Source organism: Eleginops maclovinus, chromosome 12, assembly GCF_036324505.1.
Source record: "Eleginops maclovinus isolate JMC-PN-2008 ecotype Puerto Natales chromosome 12, JC_Emac_rtc_rv5, whole genome shotgun sequence".
Lineage (NCBI taxonomy): Eukaryota > Metazoa > Chordata > Actinopteri > Perciformes > Eleginopidae > Eleginops > Eleginops maclovinus.
The window spans coordinates 9,711,837-9,729,483 of record NC_086360.1 but is presented as its reverse complement, the minus strand read 5'-3'; the positions used below and the strand labels follow the sequence as shown (position 1 = coordinate 9,729,483).

Here is a 17,647-nt window from a genome sequence, read left to right as displayed (position 1 = left end):
TGCTTCGGGTTTGGGATAGGGACAGATTTGACAAATCTGTCAATCTGTTGATGAAGACTATATGTTGTGCTGAAAATGTTGTTAGTTAGACATAGGCTATTAAAAGCTGTTGTCATTGCTAAATTCAAAAGGATTTAGGGACTGCATTTGAACAGTTTTTTTACTCAATCTTTGAAAGTGGTGCGTTTTGATTCAGCTTAACGTAACCACATTTAAACAGTACACCAAAAGTCTAGCAATGTTCTACTACTTTTGCCAGTATCGGCTTAAATATTTTTAAAACTGTTAATAATTAATCTGTTGATTCTTTTCTTATTAATAAAATTGTATTTTACATTAGCCACAATGTCTCGCAGGTGTTTGTCCAAGCAACAGCTCAAATCTCATAAAAATGTAATTGTCAGTGCTATAAAATTAAAGCATAATTTGAGTCCTTGACTCTGCCATACTGGAAAATACCACACAATATCAACATTTCTACGAAATAAGAACTTTTATTCATAATATATTCATACTTGTACACAAGTAAAATAAAATGCATATCTATGGTTCCATTGCAATCTCCATACAAATTGACAGCATTCTTTTGGTAAATGATACCCATAAACCCTTTCTATCATGAAAATAGAACTTAAATCAGGGGGGGTAAAACATTTGTTTTTATAAACATAAAAAAAACATAACATTACCCAACAAATGCATCACTTTGAATAAATAATGGTGGGAGATTGTTTTCTTTTCATTAAACCGACCCAACATTCTTTGTGTGCACTCTGTCTCTTATTTCCCGTATTTCTTTTTTGTTTTCATTTTTTTTCTGTCTTCTGGTGGTTTGTCTAAGCAGTAAAAGCTTTTGAGAGGGAAAAAGGGAGAAGTCTCAGAAGTGTAGCTTGGACACAGTACATTGAGAACAAACCATTTTGGGCACCAATTCTTTATATACATTAGATCGGTAGAGTTCTGTAAAGGCATCCATTTTGTTAAATGTACTCTAATGTCTTCATCATCATTGTTTGTCCTCAAACACGTTTGGTCAACGTGAATACTCGCTTTTCAGTCACTGTCTGTTGTAGATGTCACTGCATCTTCTGTTATCATTGTCATGAGCATCAACAATCTTTAGTCCTGTGTTTGGAGTGAGATCAGGAGTCCTAAGACATGGCTAGAGATATCCAGATCGTTGGAATGAAGAGAAAGCGCAGCACTTGCAAAGTAGAAGCCCGGCCTTTAATGCAATGGGCATCTGATTTGGGCTTTTTGGAACACTTCTTTTTCTTTTTGTTTGATGCTGTGGATGATTCCAGAGTGTCTATAAGATCCGGGTTTAGAGTTTCCAAAGTCTTGTCCAGGGTGTTGGACAAGGTTCCAAGTGGTCCATCATTTTGCTTGTTCTGGGTTTCATTTTTCGTTCGTTCTGGCTCCTTATATTTAGTCTTTGAAATGTTTTCCTTTTCCTTTAGGGGGTTGTTGGTAATTTGGCGGCTCTTGCCAGACAGGATAGAGGACTTGTCATTATCTCCAAGGCAACACCTGGGAATGGTCTCCCCGAGAGGATTTTCGGTGGAAGAGAATTTCCCAGACTGTCCCTTGGAGCTGAAGTGATTGGTCTGGATTTGAGGTGTTTCCACACACCCCTCCAGGTCTCCACTTTTCAGTTGTTTCAGGTCCTTTCCTGCAAGTAACTCAGGAACATTGCACTCCAACTCAGAGCTGGAACCTTTAAAACGTTTGAACCAGTCCCACAGGGTCCTCGCTCGGCAGTCACAGATCCACTGGTTCCCGTTTAAACGTAAATATTGGAGAGACACCAGCGCATCCATGGTCTCCCCGGTCAAGACGGTGAGATTGTTGAAGAACAAGAACAGGGATTTCAGCTTACCAAGATCAGTAAAAGCCCTTGGCTGGACATAGATAACCCTGTTCTGGTGTAGCAGCAGCCGATCCAGATTGATTAAGCCTCTAAACATGTTGTCTGTTACTATCTTGATCTTGTTATTGTGCAGATAGAGAAAAGTGAGGTTGGCAAGGTCCAGAAAGGTGTCATCATGCAGGGTTAGAATGTAATTGTCCTGCAGGTAAAGATACTGTAGGGAAAACATTCCTCGGAAAACCCCAACAGGGAGCTCTGACAGGCCACACCTGTGTAGGTGGAGGGTGTGCAGCTTAGTTAAGCCCCGGAAGGCTGTAGGGCTGATGGTACGGAGGTTACTGTTGTCTCCAATGTCCAGCTCCTCCAGTCTTTCCAAACCATAAAAGGCTCCAGCCTCAATATAGCTGATGTTGTTGGAGTAGAGCCAGAGAACAGTAAGATTGTGGCATGAGCTGAAGCTGGTGGACCTCACCACCGTTAGCTTGTTGCTCTGAAGGAATATCCGCTGGCTCCGCTCTGGGATCTCAGTAGGGATGGCAAACAGTCCTTGTTGTTGGCAGGCCACGGTGGGCCTGGGCTCACTGTAGCACACACACTTGGCAGGGCAGCTGACAGTTTGAGGCACAAGGTTCAGCCACATCACCAGAAAAAGGAGCCGCCCCCCTACAGAAAAACAGAGAAAATACATCAGCAGGTTAAATGATAAGGTATGTTAATATTAAAAGTGACACTTCCATTATAGTAGGAATCTCTAGAAATATACACATTTAGGTTAGGATGTAATGTGCATAAACCCTTGAAAGAACCCGGTCCATTTAAATCAGACAATGAATTGAAGAATCAGTCTGATTTATGGCATGAGGGAATCCCGCATAAAGTGTAGATAAAACAAAACGTGCTGTTTTTTTCCTTTTATTCATTTGACTGGGAACATTATGTCTGTATGAGCAACATTCAATATGCACCATTTAAGCAAATGACAATGAACACACCATCAAATCACATGATCACATTGTGTAGCGTACAGCTCATTACAACAGAATAGGGAATCCTCCACATAACAGTGATTCAGCATGTATTTTAACAGCGATGTTATTTGGATCTGGGGACACATCTCTTCCCTGCTGCCTCTGCTGATGTTAGGACCTGAACAGCTGAGCTCTATGAAGGCTAACTCATTTAACATTGGGTGGGTGGCTTTTATTTGGAATTAGCTTGCTCTAATAGGGCAGACATAACTAATGGTGTTTCAGCATTTGTGAGAATGACATTCAGCCTGACGCTAGGAGATAAGCTTTCATGCCAGACTAAGAAATATATGCCTTGAGCCAAAATGGAAAGAGGGGTCCATATACCCCACAAGAGTTTCCATTACATAGCAATGATTGGAGCATTCCCTCTAAGTGCAGCATAAAGATGAGATATACAGGAGGTGTGGTAGCACTCAGAGCGAGGCTTGTAAAGATTATTGTATGTGTTTGCCCTGAGGGCATCCATGTTTAAAATAGGGCCTATGCCGCATTCACTCGCATTAATTATTTCTGCTTTTTCTTTGCTAGGGATCAGTATGCTACTCAGTGCCACTATAAGTGAAGAGGACTGGATTACCGCATACAAATAATCACTCCCGACATAACACTGGTACAGCTGAGGTAAAATGAAGTGCATCTGTCCACATTCCTTCATGTAAAAATGATTGTGTCAAAGTGCCACAGGCCTGTCTAGTATCAGCATATAATGGCAGGTATCTCTGAACCCTTTTCAGCTCCTATCCTTCCTGAGGATTTCCAATCGTTGCTCCCATGCATGTGAGGAATCCCATGCCTGCAGCCTTGACAAGTAGCCAGTCTTTGGAAAATGCATGGGCCTTACTCAGCCCTCCCTCCACCCCAACTCATACTCTTTTCATTCCCCTGCAATGTGTTGTGGTGCAGCTCATCTCTGGACCTTGTTAAGCGGAGCTCTGGTGTGGCCTGACAGCAGCCCTCTGCTGCACTTTCCTTCCAATCTCCATGCTCAGCCGTCAGACTGCCACCGGAAAGCTGTCAAGACTTTCCACTCTTTCTGCATCGCAGCACTTTTCTCTCTGCACTGCCTAACAATAGCCATATTTTATCACACAGTGTATCTCCTCTGCCGTCTTCATTTTTTCGCCTTTCTGCTGTCTATCATTAGCAGGCTATTTCCACCCACGTGTTGCATGTCAAAGCCTGGTTTCCTCAGCGTTCGGCATGATATGTCTCGTCTTTGTTAGCATCTGTTGAATGACAGCGCAAGCCCTTCAATGTCATCAACTTCATCCCAATTATTTGTGGCTCATTAACAATATCTTCCCATCTGCATAACGCTGATTGCATTACCAGATGTTGCAAACAAATATCACCGCCTCCTGACATCTTTGTCACATTTAACATCACGTTTCACATCACATGACCAGAAAACCTCTGCATGACTTCACAGTTACATCTCTCACCTTAAGCTCAAGAGATTTTCTATCTATGTTCAGCTAATGTAAAAGTGCTGTTCACAACATTGATCGGTGAACAATGTTGGTTAACCCGTTGTCTTTGCGTGGAAAAAAAAAACTGTGACAAAAATTACACAAATAGGAAACTAGTTTAGCTGTTTGTCCTCACAGCTGTGAAACAAACTTAAATATCTCAAAATACAACAACAAGATAGTGGGGGAAATCCATTCTCTTGTTGTCTTCTGCCAGCTTTGGTTTCAACGTTTAATCTTCCCCTATCTGCTCTGTCAAAACAGGGCTCAAAGCACTGCCTCCCTGTTTCAGACTGTGCCAGGGGCCTCTCTTTTCTGAGAGCTATATTATTGTACAGTTGGAATCATCACTCTCTTAGAAAGCATACAAGAGTCTTTGTTTCTTGCAGACAGACACTGTAGGCCCTTCAGCTTTCAGTACATCACCCCCTCCGTCTGCTCCAAGACAAGTACTCCTATTTACAATAGGAGCCTGAAAATATATGGCAGGTTTAAGAATTGCAGGCGGTACAGCTCGCTGCTTGACTAATTCAATTGTCTGTCAAATGTAATACTCCAAATTCATGTGAGGCTGTTGAGAACAACCTGGTTAGGACATTAAATCTGGCATATTGGTCTTCCACCAACAAAGGAAAATTGAATATTGGCATCTGTATCTATATTCATTCAGCTTAAGGCATGAAATCAGAAACACCTGCGATGAAACCTGCTTTGTCTTTCCTCACCACAAATAATTGCATTGCTATGGATTAAGGAGAGTTTTGTCCCATTGCAAGAAAGAAGAATAAATACTGAGAGAGCAACATTTGGGCACGAAAGTAAATAAATGTTGATAAATATTTAATACTCGTATTAGTTGTAGAGAAGCAGCCAGACAACGCTGCATTGAGTAGCAAAACAGAAAGATGCCCACAGGAGTGGAATGAGTGGGCGCAGCCTGCTTTGTTTACTTATTTTATAAGCATATCACTTAGCCAAATTACGCGCTCATTTGCAAGTGTCCCTGACTTGTTTGGAGTCATAAACATTTTGCCCTTTTTTTTGTCTTATTGTGAAAATACAGCACACATTTGAACCATTCCTTATGCTCTGAAACCCACAAGGAACACAAAGGGCATGCTGGGACAGCACATTCAAGAGGGCCTCCGATTCATCACGGTGGCTTTACTTTGAAGGGCTGACGATTGGGCAGCGATGGCTAACATGACAGTCTTATCCCCTTGGCCCAGAGTGGAAGTGATGTCTCTGTCAGAGATGAATCACAGCAGCTCTCCACCGGGACCTCGTGGCCTCTTTCCCAAATCATACATTATTGTGTTGCTCAGAGGCGGGTCTGTATTTATTACAGTCATGATCCTCTCGCTAAGGTCATGCATCTCATGCAAATCCATCCATGCATAAATAAATTGTATTTTTATCATGCTGAAAGTAATAACTTAAACAAAGTCTAAAGGGTATGACAGTTGTATGAAGCTCCAATTTTGCACTAGCATTGCAGCTACAAATGCCCTTTTAAACTGTGTGTAAAAAAGGGCAATAACCCAGTGCAGCAAATTATAGCAAACTCATACACTGTTTATGAGAAATAAACACACATTCCAACAAACCTTTACTTTTTTAAATTGAAATACTTTGTTCAATGTTCTTCAAAAACAGCACCTTTTCTGTTGATTTCATCATTTTCCAAATCCACTTTTTCCCAAGTTTGGCTTTAATACATTATAGTTAGACAGATTAGTGACTGTGACTCTATTATTTATTTAACAATAAATATCATACTGTGTCTGTTTGTTTTGGATTTGTTGATTTTTGTTTTCTCTCTCAAGCCTGTCATCAAGAGCTGACTGTTCTGCTTCCCTCTGCTCTCCCTTCTGGTACTTATCGTCATTTTTCATTAAAAAAACAAATATGATTTTTTGTTCAACCTCGCATTGCTGAATACTTTTAAATTGTTTATAATGCAACCAGATAACAATGAAATGTTCATTAATAATACTAACCCAAAACATCTGCAATGTTATCAAAATCAACCATTATTACTATGATTGGTTAATGTCATATAAGATCATTTCTTCAAGAGGGATTTTCCTCTTTAATTGTGATATTTATCCTCAGACTAAATCCATTTTAAAACTGACAGACAATTGGGGAAAATAGGGAAACTGGAAAAAAATGTTTTCGATAGCAGCAAATGATAATTTGCATTTATGTGTATTCCACCAATTGTAAATCCCTTCCTTTGATTAAATCCCTAAATCGGCGTTGTACTTTCACTCAAGCAAAGTTTTTCTGAAAAAGTACCACTTTTGAAAGGCCAACATTACAGACTAGCCTACAGGTACACTGACTTGGCAAACCAGGACAGTTTACATTTAAGTTTTCATTGAAACTTTAATGTCTCCTTAGCCAGGGAAAAAGTTCCCTTAAAGAGAAGAAATTCTCTTCACATTCAAGTGAATTGCAGAGGGATTGGTTGGCAGGGCATGTTTATATGGAAAAAAGGTTGTGATCACAAGGTCACATTGACCTTTCTATGGATACCACATTTACCCCATCACAAAGTTCAAAAGAACTACTTTTACCAGATTTGCTACACAATTATTCTTACTTCATGGTCAAGTTATATTTTTATTCACTTGTACATTCAGGTACATTTTCAACCTTGATGCCGTCTAATTTCAGTCTTCAATGGTGTCCTAGCTACTGCTTGAATATGTTTGAAATGAAGTGTGCAGAACCATTTTACTTTTGACTTGGTATGATGTTGCATAATGGGCTTATTATTGAAAAAAAGGGCCTATACTTCTGTATCCCAGAAGATACATGAGTAATCTTCCACCCGCTTCCTAAAGACACACACACACACACACACACACACACACACACACACACACACACACACACACACACACACACACACACACACACACACACACACACACACACACACACACACACACACACACACACACACAGAAAATCACACAAATACAGATTGTGTTTTGTGTTTTCCCTTACAACATTGATGAACCAGATGCTATGATCTTAAATAAAGATGCACACATCAGATCAAACAGGTTATTTAGGACATGGTGGAGAGTGAATCTGGAGTCCCTTGGCTAACCATGGGTTGTTGCAGGGGCTTGTGGCTTCAGTATGCATATGAGGACACCATTAGAAGACGAACAGAGGGGACAGATGAGGTCCTGTTTGACACACATCTGACACAGCACTTGCCCAAGCAGATGGCTCATGAATAACTGAGGGAACCGGAGGTCGGCCGACAGACAGAGAAGCAGAGCCAGGCAACAGCGTGTGTTTTGGAAAAAGAGGGTCTATGTATGTGCACATGGGAGTCTTCTTGTCTGAGAAAGGCAGAGGGCGGGCGATATCCTGACAGTGAGACAATGAACTTGCAATCTGAGGGCTGTCGGATCGAATCCCTGCTCGACTGGTGAACGATTGGAAGCAAAAGTGGAAGTGAAGAGTTCTCCCTTTCAACAACTGACATTAAATGTCCATCGTGCCCTGAGTGAAGTACTGACCTCCCAGCTGCTCAAATCTTCTCTCTGCAGGACAGCAGTGAGGACGGTGTTATGCTCAACACTTATAAACTGTTGTTGCTGTGCTCAGTGGAGCTGAATAACATTAAGAAGTACATTTACTTAAGTACCATATGAATATACTGTGTTTACAGACTTTTACTGGACTTATATTTTCTACTTTATGGTTGTACTTCACATTTCAAATTCAAATATTGGTGTTTTTACCCCATTCTAATCCCTCAAGTTATATTGTACTAACTCTATTAACATCTTATATTATATTCTTTAAGATTAAGATAGAGAAGAAATGTTCAAAAAAGCTCTGACTTCACCAGCTGCAAGATCAAAATGCTGCTTTTACATTAATTATTCAGTAATCATAATTTACCACTGGAATTCATTCTGCATAAGTCGTACTTTTGATAAGTCCAGCTTTGTTCATACTTTTTAAGCAGCATATGAGTTGTTGATTTTCACTTATGATAAAGTATTACATTGCCATGTTGCTCAGATCCCACTGGTAAGATTTTGTATTACACTTGTATCAGATTTGCAGTTGGGAACTTCAAATTATCGCTCAACAACTTCTGCAGTGATCAGTTTTGGACATGAAGCTTTACTAAAGGTTTGTTGGGGAGGAGGTGGTGGCAAAGTCCATTGGGGCTTGTGAACCTGAATGTCACCGGTTCAAGAGCCTGAAAGACCAAGTGCTTCCGAAGTGATCCTGAGCAATGCACCATTCCCTACACTGCTTCCCGGGCCACGTAATAATGCTACTGCTCCTAACACTAGGATGCGTCAAATCCAGAATGTAAATTTCCCCTCTGTCGGATGATTAAGGGTACATTCTTCTTTCTCAATTTTCTCTAGAGTCCATGTCTTTCCAACCCCATGACAGTTTCTCTTGCACAATTTCTGTTTTATGCATCAAGGAGGAAAAATCTAAACAATTTCACCTGAAAACAATTCTCAGATTGGGCAAGGCTCCAACAAAAAACACAAAAAACATTGTTCAACAGCTTTTCACGATTAAACAATATACGACTTGAAAACTGGCAAAGTGTCCCCTTAAGTAAAGGATGGATGCTTGTTACACCACTGACTGAATATATGGGCAGCATTCCTAGAACTATCAATCAATGTAGTTGCTCAAATGACAACACTTTTTCTTCTCAGTTGCTTTTAAACATAGTTGAAATAGAGTTAGGTATGCTTAAACGCCACTATAAAGGATTCATTGTCGTGCAGTGGCAAAGCACCACTGGATAAGGGGGCAAAAATGGCTCATTCCTCACAACTGCATTGCATAGTTGGCAGCAAACCAAGTAGCCCTCAGAGCTGCTACAGCTCACTACATGGAAAGGGTTGGGAGTCAAGTCTACCCTTGAGGTTATGCAGAAAGGCTTAAATCTAGCTTTGTTTCCGCCTCCACATGTCACAGACATGGGCAATTTTCACATGGGAAAGCATGTAAAATGCATAATTTAAGTATTGTAAGATGAAAATAATGCAGGCACCCGCAGAGCATGAGTGTGTGGGGGTGTCCAGATGCACTCTTCAGGCCACAGAGGAGCAGGAATTTGGAATGCCCTACTTTGGGGTTTTGTACCGTGTGGACTGCCAGTAGTGCAACGAAGCATTTTTGCTTAACAGAGTGTATAAGGCTTTATCTTATCTACACATGACTGGAGAGAAAATAAATGAGGGTAGCTGCAACAGTACATGCCCCATGTGTTTTCCTGTTGTTTAGCTCTCAGGCAGAATTTAGCACAGGTGTTAACAACATCTTAGGAGGCATACTTTTTTGTCGTTTTTTAAAACATGTGTCATCCTCCTTTAGTACTTTAGAGGATTTGTGTGAAAATCTATCATGCAAAGACATACACAAAAACAGCATTATTTTTGTTGGCACTTGAAGTACCCGAACCAAGTTGTTCAGCTGTACTGTAAGGAGTGTTTGCTTGGTTCTTTGTCATTGTGTATTATGTGTGATTTACAAGAGAGCCAGAAACAAAAACATGACGAAAAAAATGTTGGTAGTCTTTAAAATATTGTTTCCATGCATTTCTGTTTTCTATGTCTTCATTCATCCTCATGGATTGTGGGTAAAGGCTGCCATTGATGTATGATTGATTCATAGGGGTTGTTCATCATGTATTCACTTTAATAAAGATACTGACATATATGCTCTTATCTTGCCAATGCCATTAAAGCGTGGTCACGCAATACAAAAACTTCAATTGCATGGACTCAAAGGTCAGAAATAACTGTGTCACACAGTCGGTGGAAAAATAGAGTTTATTAATTCCTGTTTTGTAGTCAGCAGAATACTAATATATATGTGAAAAAGAAATTAAGAAAGCTATTTGTGAGCAAAAAAGAGCTGTATCTCCAGAGGAAAAAGGAAATCAGCCAGAAAAATAGTTGTTTAAGTGATTTAAGTTCATTTAAATTGAATTGTTTTGATAATAGTTGCCACAGTGCTCGACATGCTTTGAAAAATGCCCACAGAAAATATTTTTTTCTTTGAATCAGTAATTGGTTTAAGTCTATATTAGTTTACACCCTTTCTTGTTTGCGCTTCAGTCAGTGTTGTAATTTAAAATAGAGTTATTATTTAACATCAATACACACATAATATAACTGAATGGTGTTAATTCTAACAATATGTGTATTAACTAGTTATGAGAAAAAAAGGGGAGTATCAGATTTTGAATGAAGTCCTTACCTTTTCATTTGTTTAAAAAAAAAAAATGATTCACCACTCCTACGACTGGTCCCTCACGCAGTTCTGGGATTATCGTGTCAACAATTTGAATAGGGTAGGATTGTGAGCCTCCTCACAGTTAATGCACTGCCCTGGCCCAAAAGCAAATGAAGCATAATGAATCACTACTGTATTATCTAAAAATGAAACTGGGCTTAGTAAATATTGGATGATAGCCACAGAAAGTGCTTACACCTCTTCATGTGAAGAGTCACCTGGAGAGGGGGAAATCAGGGACAGCACCCACAGGCAGGCTAGTATATTTGGGCAAGATGAGAAGCACATTGAGCTGGTCTGAGCAGAGAACATGCTGTAATGATTGGTTACCCGGTTTAATGTCATTTTGGGCTGTCTTTGCTGCAGGCATAGATTGGTTCTCAAAGAATGGTCCATTCTGTTTTCCAGGCCTGGAAGTGGAGCGGGTGCAAACATTATCCACTTCACATCTCTCTGACAGCTTCATTACTGCAAAATTCCTGTGTTTGGCAGCAGCCCTCTTAGACTGGCACTTGTTGTGCTTGTCAAAGAGAAACTAGCTACTGATAAAGTGTTGTGTTTGTGTGAGTTACAATTGGGGAAAAAATACATCAAAAAAGCACTTAATCTTTGACCAGTCTAGACTAAACAAAAGCCATTCTTTGAGAAATCCATTTAGTTTGTTTGGAAAATTGCTGTGTACAAAAGTGTAGCTAAAGGGGAAACCAAAAAAGGATTTCTAAGCCACCAGCACCTTTGCTGCTTTGTTCTCGACATGGATGCTCTACTTAAGCTTGCAAGCCTTTTAGCCCAGGATAGAAACAATTGCAAGCACACACATTAATCATTCCAAGGTTATGCATAGGTGAATGTACTGTATAGTACAGAGGGTTATTTTGAGTGGGCAGATTTCTTATCAATGTGAACAGACAATGAAGGATACAGGTAGATCCACTGCCTGGGGCGAGAGGCGGGGACAATTCTTTACATTGACAGACCATTATTGACGTCTTTTTACAGCAATAATGTGTCATCTAACCTTTATCAGTCTTCTCCAGTTTCGCAATACTGGCATTCTGCTGGATTGGCCAGCTGACTGTGCAGACTGGCTGCTAATGTGTCATCTGCAATCACCTCAGACTGACTGACAGTGCATGCCCAGAAAGGCATGATTTAGCCAGCAAGTGTGGCTACAAAGAACCACAAACGTCACTACTCCTCTTCAATGGAGGGGATACCATTTATACTGGGCCATAATGTCATTGCACACTTGTGAATATAAAATAATCTATAAAGAAAATATATCAAAACCCATTGATAGAAAGAGAGGAAAGCCCTGTCATGAAATGTAAAAAGTGGAAGAGGTAAGCTGTCACTATGTCGATAGGTATTTAAAGCTTTCAAAATCCTTATTTTTATCAATGCATCATATAAACGTGTGACTATTTGGTAGAGTTTGCTCATTGTGACAAGCCCATTATCATCACACAAAGCAGCATTTTTCTTTAGCTATTTTGACCGCAAAACCTTTAAGATCTGCTGAGCGCTTCTATCCCATCAACTAACAAAAGATTAGAGGCAAAGTTTGCGACCTGGTAAACAAAAAAGAGCTACATTTAACTTATTTACTTTCAGGAGTTGGTGAAGAGCATAACATGGCTAAAATGATATTGAACCTTTGACATACATTTGTCAGATACACACAACCCCAAACCTTGGTAATGCTTTTGCTGTATACATTAACAAAACATCACTTGCTATGTATTTTGCCCATAGGCTACTAAGGATTAACGATATAAGGACAAATTCCCTGACGTCACCCAAAGGTGAAGAGCCGATGCAAAGCTCAAAGTGGATGCTCCAGTCGTTGCCATCATGGCAGTAAAATTAACTCCTTCCTGCTGTACTGTGGCATTTTAATATGGAGTTCAATGGGGACAAACTCGGGTTTTGAGTTCAGTGGACGTTTCAGGAACTGCAATTTTAGGACCTACTGCACCTACATCAACTAGAACGTTTTCAATATGCCAAAGATGTTTTAAAATCTTCAGTTTAGGGAAGATTCAATGAAGTTTATTCAACACATAGTTTTCATAAGGGGAATTTAAGAATTAATAATGATGTCAGCAATTTATACATTTAGTAAATATGTAATAAATGATGGAGTCCGCAAGAGTTTTGTACTTTTTGTGCTCATTTATTTTTTTATATGTACTTAAATCGTTAATACATTAAAATGTACGAATCTGTGACTGCTTTGCGGCAGTTTTAATATATGTATATTATCTTGCTGTATATTTTCAAAGATGTCCATCTATGTTTAGTGTTATTTAGATAAGTGATCAAGAAACAAATAAATGTATTTCATAAATCAGCCTTTACTATATTACACTGGGTGAATCAAGTGCAGCAATGAGTGTTGCATTTCATTCTCACACTAATGCAGACAGAATTAAATGAAAGAAGGATGAGAGGCATCACTTCAATGAGGTGGGCAGGTGGCACCTACTTTGGCCACCCCACTGACCCTGAAGACATCTCATCTTAGTTTGGAGTATTGTATAGTTTTTTTTTAAATGTGGTGACTGACCTGCTTGTTGCTGTTGTTGTTGTGCGTTTGTATTTACATGGGCTATTTCATCACATCACAATGTCAGCACGTTTAATGTCTCAACTGACAATTACGGCATATTCAATTGCTTCATCTCACACGAGAAATGCTCTCAATCTCCTTCTCATATGGTATCCATTAGTTATCCATTATCCCGAACAATAACTATTTAATTCATTTTTGCTCCCAGTGCATGACTCATCAGAATTTCAACGGAAGGAATACAGAGAAACAGTATGCCTTAAAGCATCTGTAAGAAATCGCTAGAGGGGAAAGACGTCCTTAGATTAGCAGAGTATGAGAATATCAAATAAACAAATTAGTGTCATCATTGTGCAAGCGTTAACTAATTCTGGCCAGCTTTCTTGTAGATCTATCTCTTTTGGATGTGTAGGCAGCCCTGGAGGCATGTTGACCTGAAAAAGACAAACCTCTCCCTTCCTTTCATCTTTTGAGTCAGTTCTTGAAACCAAATGTGTTAGGTCCAATAACACAAGACCTACTTTTGCTGTTCTGCCCTGTAACAAGGGCAGTGTTCCCATTAGTGTTTTGCTCCTATCCCATTGAATCTTTTTTTTACAATTTGCGAAATGGTGCTGTAAAAGGGCTAAGTTGGGATTTGTTGCGCAATGAAAACTAAGAATCTGGTAAATATTTGCGGAGCCCAGAATATCCTATGTGAGCGTATGTAGGTGGCTTTTTGACATCAGTGAGGTATAGAATCTGATATCTTCCCCTGCCTCCGCATATATCTGATTCATTCCCTATGCTAGACCTTCCACGTGAACCCAAAGCATGCAAAAACTGCAGCTTTCAAGCTGAATTTGGCCGGCCTCTGTTGACTCATATTTACTGTAACTGCATCTTAAAGCACAATAGAGAATAAAAGCATACTTTAAGATCTCTATTCTAAGATGTAAAGAGAAATGAAAATCATTGTAGAACCCCGGCTAAAAATGAAACACCACTTGAGTCGGGGTTATAGGATCGGATTGGGTGGGCTAGTGTAGCAAGATGAATCCTTACAGGAGCAGCCAGAGGTTTAAATCTGTTGTTGTCTCCCCCTTTTCTATCCAAATTCGACTGCACGGATAAAGTGCAGAGTAAAAACCAGAAAGTGACACGCTGGAGTAAGGCATTAACTTCATGTCAATGTTTTAGGTATAGGGAAGCTTTCCATTTTTCAATTTTATCAACCATTGCTTTGAATCCTCTGCAGGAGTGGGCGGCCATCTGCTCCTGTTTTTCCCAACCAAAACTTATAAGACAGAGAATCCACTGAGAATCGAACAGCAAGTCTCCAATCTTATCTTTCAACAAGGGATCAGGCACAAACTAACTGCAGGATATCTGCAGAGCACCACAGCAAAGGCACAGTTGGTGACTTTGGGAGCTCTATCCGTCTCCCATTTGTATTCCTCTTTTAGTTTCACCAGTTAAGAGTTCAGGGAATTGGGTAATGGGCCTTTACAGCAGATATTTTCCTTAGGGACATTCTCACTTCTACCTCACCTTACCCCCCCAAAAAAAAAAAAGTTGTGGCCTGGTTAGTTTAATAAGCCCACTACAGAGAAGTTCTTAGTAAGCGCTCCCTTCTTTGAAAGAATGAAAGGAGAACGACTTGTGCATTATTTACCACCCGCCTCAGTACCGCTGCACCATGAGCAGACAAAGCGGCCTACTGGAAGAAAATGGATTTTTCTGCAGAGGAGCTCAGATGAGAAGGATATAGGGAGCCAAGGATAGAAAAACAGAAAAGGAGGGGGATACAAACTGAGAGACATTAGGAACATTCTCACCAAGCCCAGAATCAGTTGAATGTCTTTGCACAGGCCTGTCTGTTATCTCCTCCTCTCCCTCCCGGTTGGCCTGATAAGGGCAGTACTTTACATCAGAGGCATCCACGGATCAGTCACCTTTTTCACCGTAAAGGTCGAACGCTGGCCTAAAGCTCAGTTCATGCTGTGAAGTCATCATTCCTGCCCTTTATCTCCCAGGTGAGGAATGATCCAAGACTGAGTGCCATGCCAGTCTGCCCCCAATATGCCCTCTAATCCCTTTCAACATCTCTCACGCACCTCCTTGGGCTGCATCCAGAGAGATAGTAGGAGAGCTGGTGACGTGAGTGCCGAACACCTCACACCCGGGCAGCCATCAGATAAGACCAGTGTAGTCCAATAGTAGCAAGTCGTCTCGGCGGCGCAGTAGTATGTGAGTGTGTTGGTCATGCTATCTCCAAACACCCTTTGCATACGCTGATAAACACATCAGCATATGGCAAACACCGGGGACTTTAGCATACCTCCCAGAATACAAAACACTCCCGTCTCCATAAGTTCCCTGGATTTAAACTCACACATTTGTATAATTCACAAGTGTATGTGTGTATCGCTGTTGTAGCCCTAAAATGAAGTAAGCACAGTAAGTGATGCGCTGGCGCAATTTGCACATCGCTGTACTGTGGGACGACCCAACTGACAAGACTCACTGGTTTGCTGCCTGGGTAATGAGTCATTCCAGCCCCGGAGAAAAACAATCTGGTATTTTTAAACCCCATCCTTCAGCTGTTCCTTCCTCCCAGGAGCTCCAGCTTGTAAGCTGTTGGTGGCTTGTAAAATGCATGTCATTTCTAGTGCCTGTGCTAATGGGCCTGATATGTTTGAATAATACACAGGCAGTATAATGCTTTTATTGCCACTCTTGGTCTTTCGATGCCCTACTGTATTGATTAAGACTTAATGACATGTGCACAGTAAAACAAATCCATATACCTGTGTGCCATGATGTATTTTAAGTGTGTGGTCAAGAAAAAAACACTATTGACTAATGGTATATCTAGCTCTGTGTGTTTCAAAAGGAAAGCAGCACACTGCAAGTATGTGCAGTAAGTGTTGATTCATAAAACATGAAAATACAAATAACTAAATAGAAGGGAGGTATACACTTACAAAGTTAGAACATACTGTAAATCTCTTCAGCAGGTCATTTATAACAGGATTAGAGAATAATGATTAACTTTATTAACTCAATGCTATAGTGATCTGATCTGTAACATTTTCGTTGTTATACTTTCCATTAAGAGAAAAAATATCATCCATCAAACCCTTATCAAAATGTCTTTACTCAGGACTCAAAACTAAAATGTATGATCAGCAATTTAATGGAAGTACATTTCTAAAGTATATTGGATTGTTATAACTGATTATTTATTTGGACATATATTGATCAGCGACAAATGCATTAGACATTATTTCATACGAAATACAAAACAGACGTCATGCATACAACTTTCTAGCCGAAGCTAATTTGCAATCCCTGTCCCTGGTTAGGCTTTTGCTATTAAAACAGAGCTCATGAGCAAAGTTAAAAACAGTACAGAAACATTAAGAAACAAAACATATAGACAGAGACAGAATCGATATATAAACAATAGTCAAAAACACAAAACATAAAGGGCAGGACACTAAACGAGTACAGTAGTATATAAACGTCAATGTTCACAGGTTTATTTAAAGTTTTAACAGCCATTTAATGTTGTAGATGTTTTTCATTGAGCTATTTTACATCACTTGGTGGTTTAATCCATAACAATATACCTCAAATGTGTTTTTTACTTGCAATGTAAAACAACAAAAGGCTGAAATTGAAATATTAAAATAACAGTGAAGCGTGTAAGGAAAACTTTCAAGGCTCCATGATCATTTTTGAAAATATTTTTTCAAAATCTCAACATAAGTTGGGACTCATACTTCTTCACAGAAGTTTTCAAAGTGGTAGCTGGGCCTCCCAAGGGTGGTTCGAAACAGTTGGCTCAGTGAATGGAAGTGAAAAATATAACATTTCTTTAGTTAAAGAAGATCACATGGAATAGCCAAATGCTAATTGTCTTTGATTTAGTTAAAGAGATAGTGTAGAGACACAGTAGTTCTGCGGTATTTTATGCCTTCTCCCAGATCAAGTGCCCTAGGACCGTGATTTTTCTATGTGTTGTCTGTAGTCTGAAGAGATATTAAGCAGCAATACTAGGCTAATTTGGCTGAATTATCTATAAGGGATTGTAAAAAATCTAAGAAAGAAAACTAGGTGACCTTGCACTATTTTTTTGCATTATTTATGTCTTATTCTTTTTATATCTTAACCATATTGTGTGTTGCATTGATCGAGGTGCCTGGAATGTAAATGTTCATTACCTTCATAGCTATGCTGTAGTTATTGAGCTTATAAATAAAACCTTTGAATCTTAAATCCCACCCACTGATATCTCGAAAATGACTTGTTGAAAGAAGCCATTGGTCTTTCAAATTAGTCCACTAAACATGCTCTGATGGATTGTTTATTTCGACTTGTTTGGCAGAATGTCTGTATGATGTAATTGTAT

General features: G+C 39.7%; 1 protein-coding gene across 1 annotated transcript in view; it reads right to left on the bottom strand.

The window, feature by feature from the left end:
• Positions 1-474: 474 nt before the first annotated feature.
• rtn4r (reticulon 4 receptor) overlaps positions 475-17,647 on the bottom strand; it is a 42,290-nt gene continuing 25,117 nt past the window's right edge. The window contains exon 2 of the mRNA XM_063896401.1: positions 475-2,533. Coding sequence (XP_063752471.1) covers positions 1,152-2,533 — 1,382 coding nt within the window. The 3' untranslated portion in view covers positions 475-1,151. The remainder of the gene's footprint in view (positions 2,534-17,647) is intronic.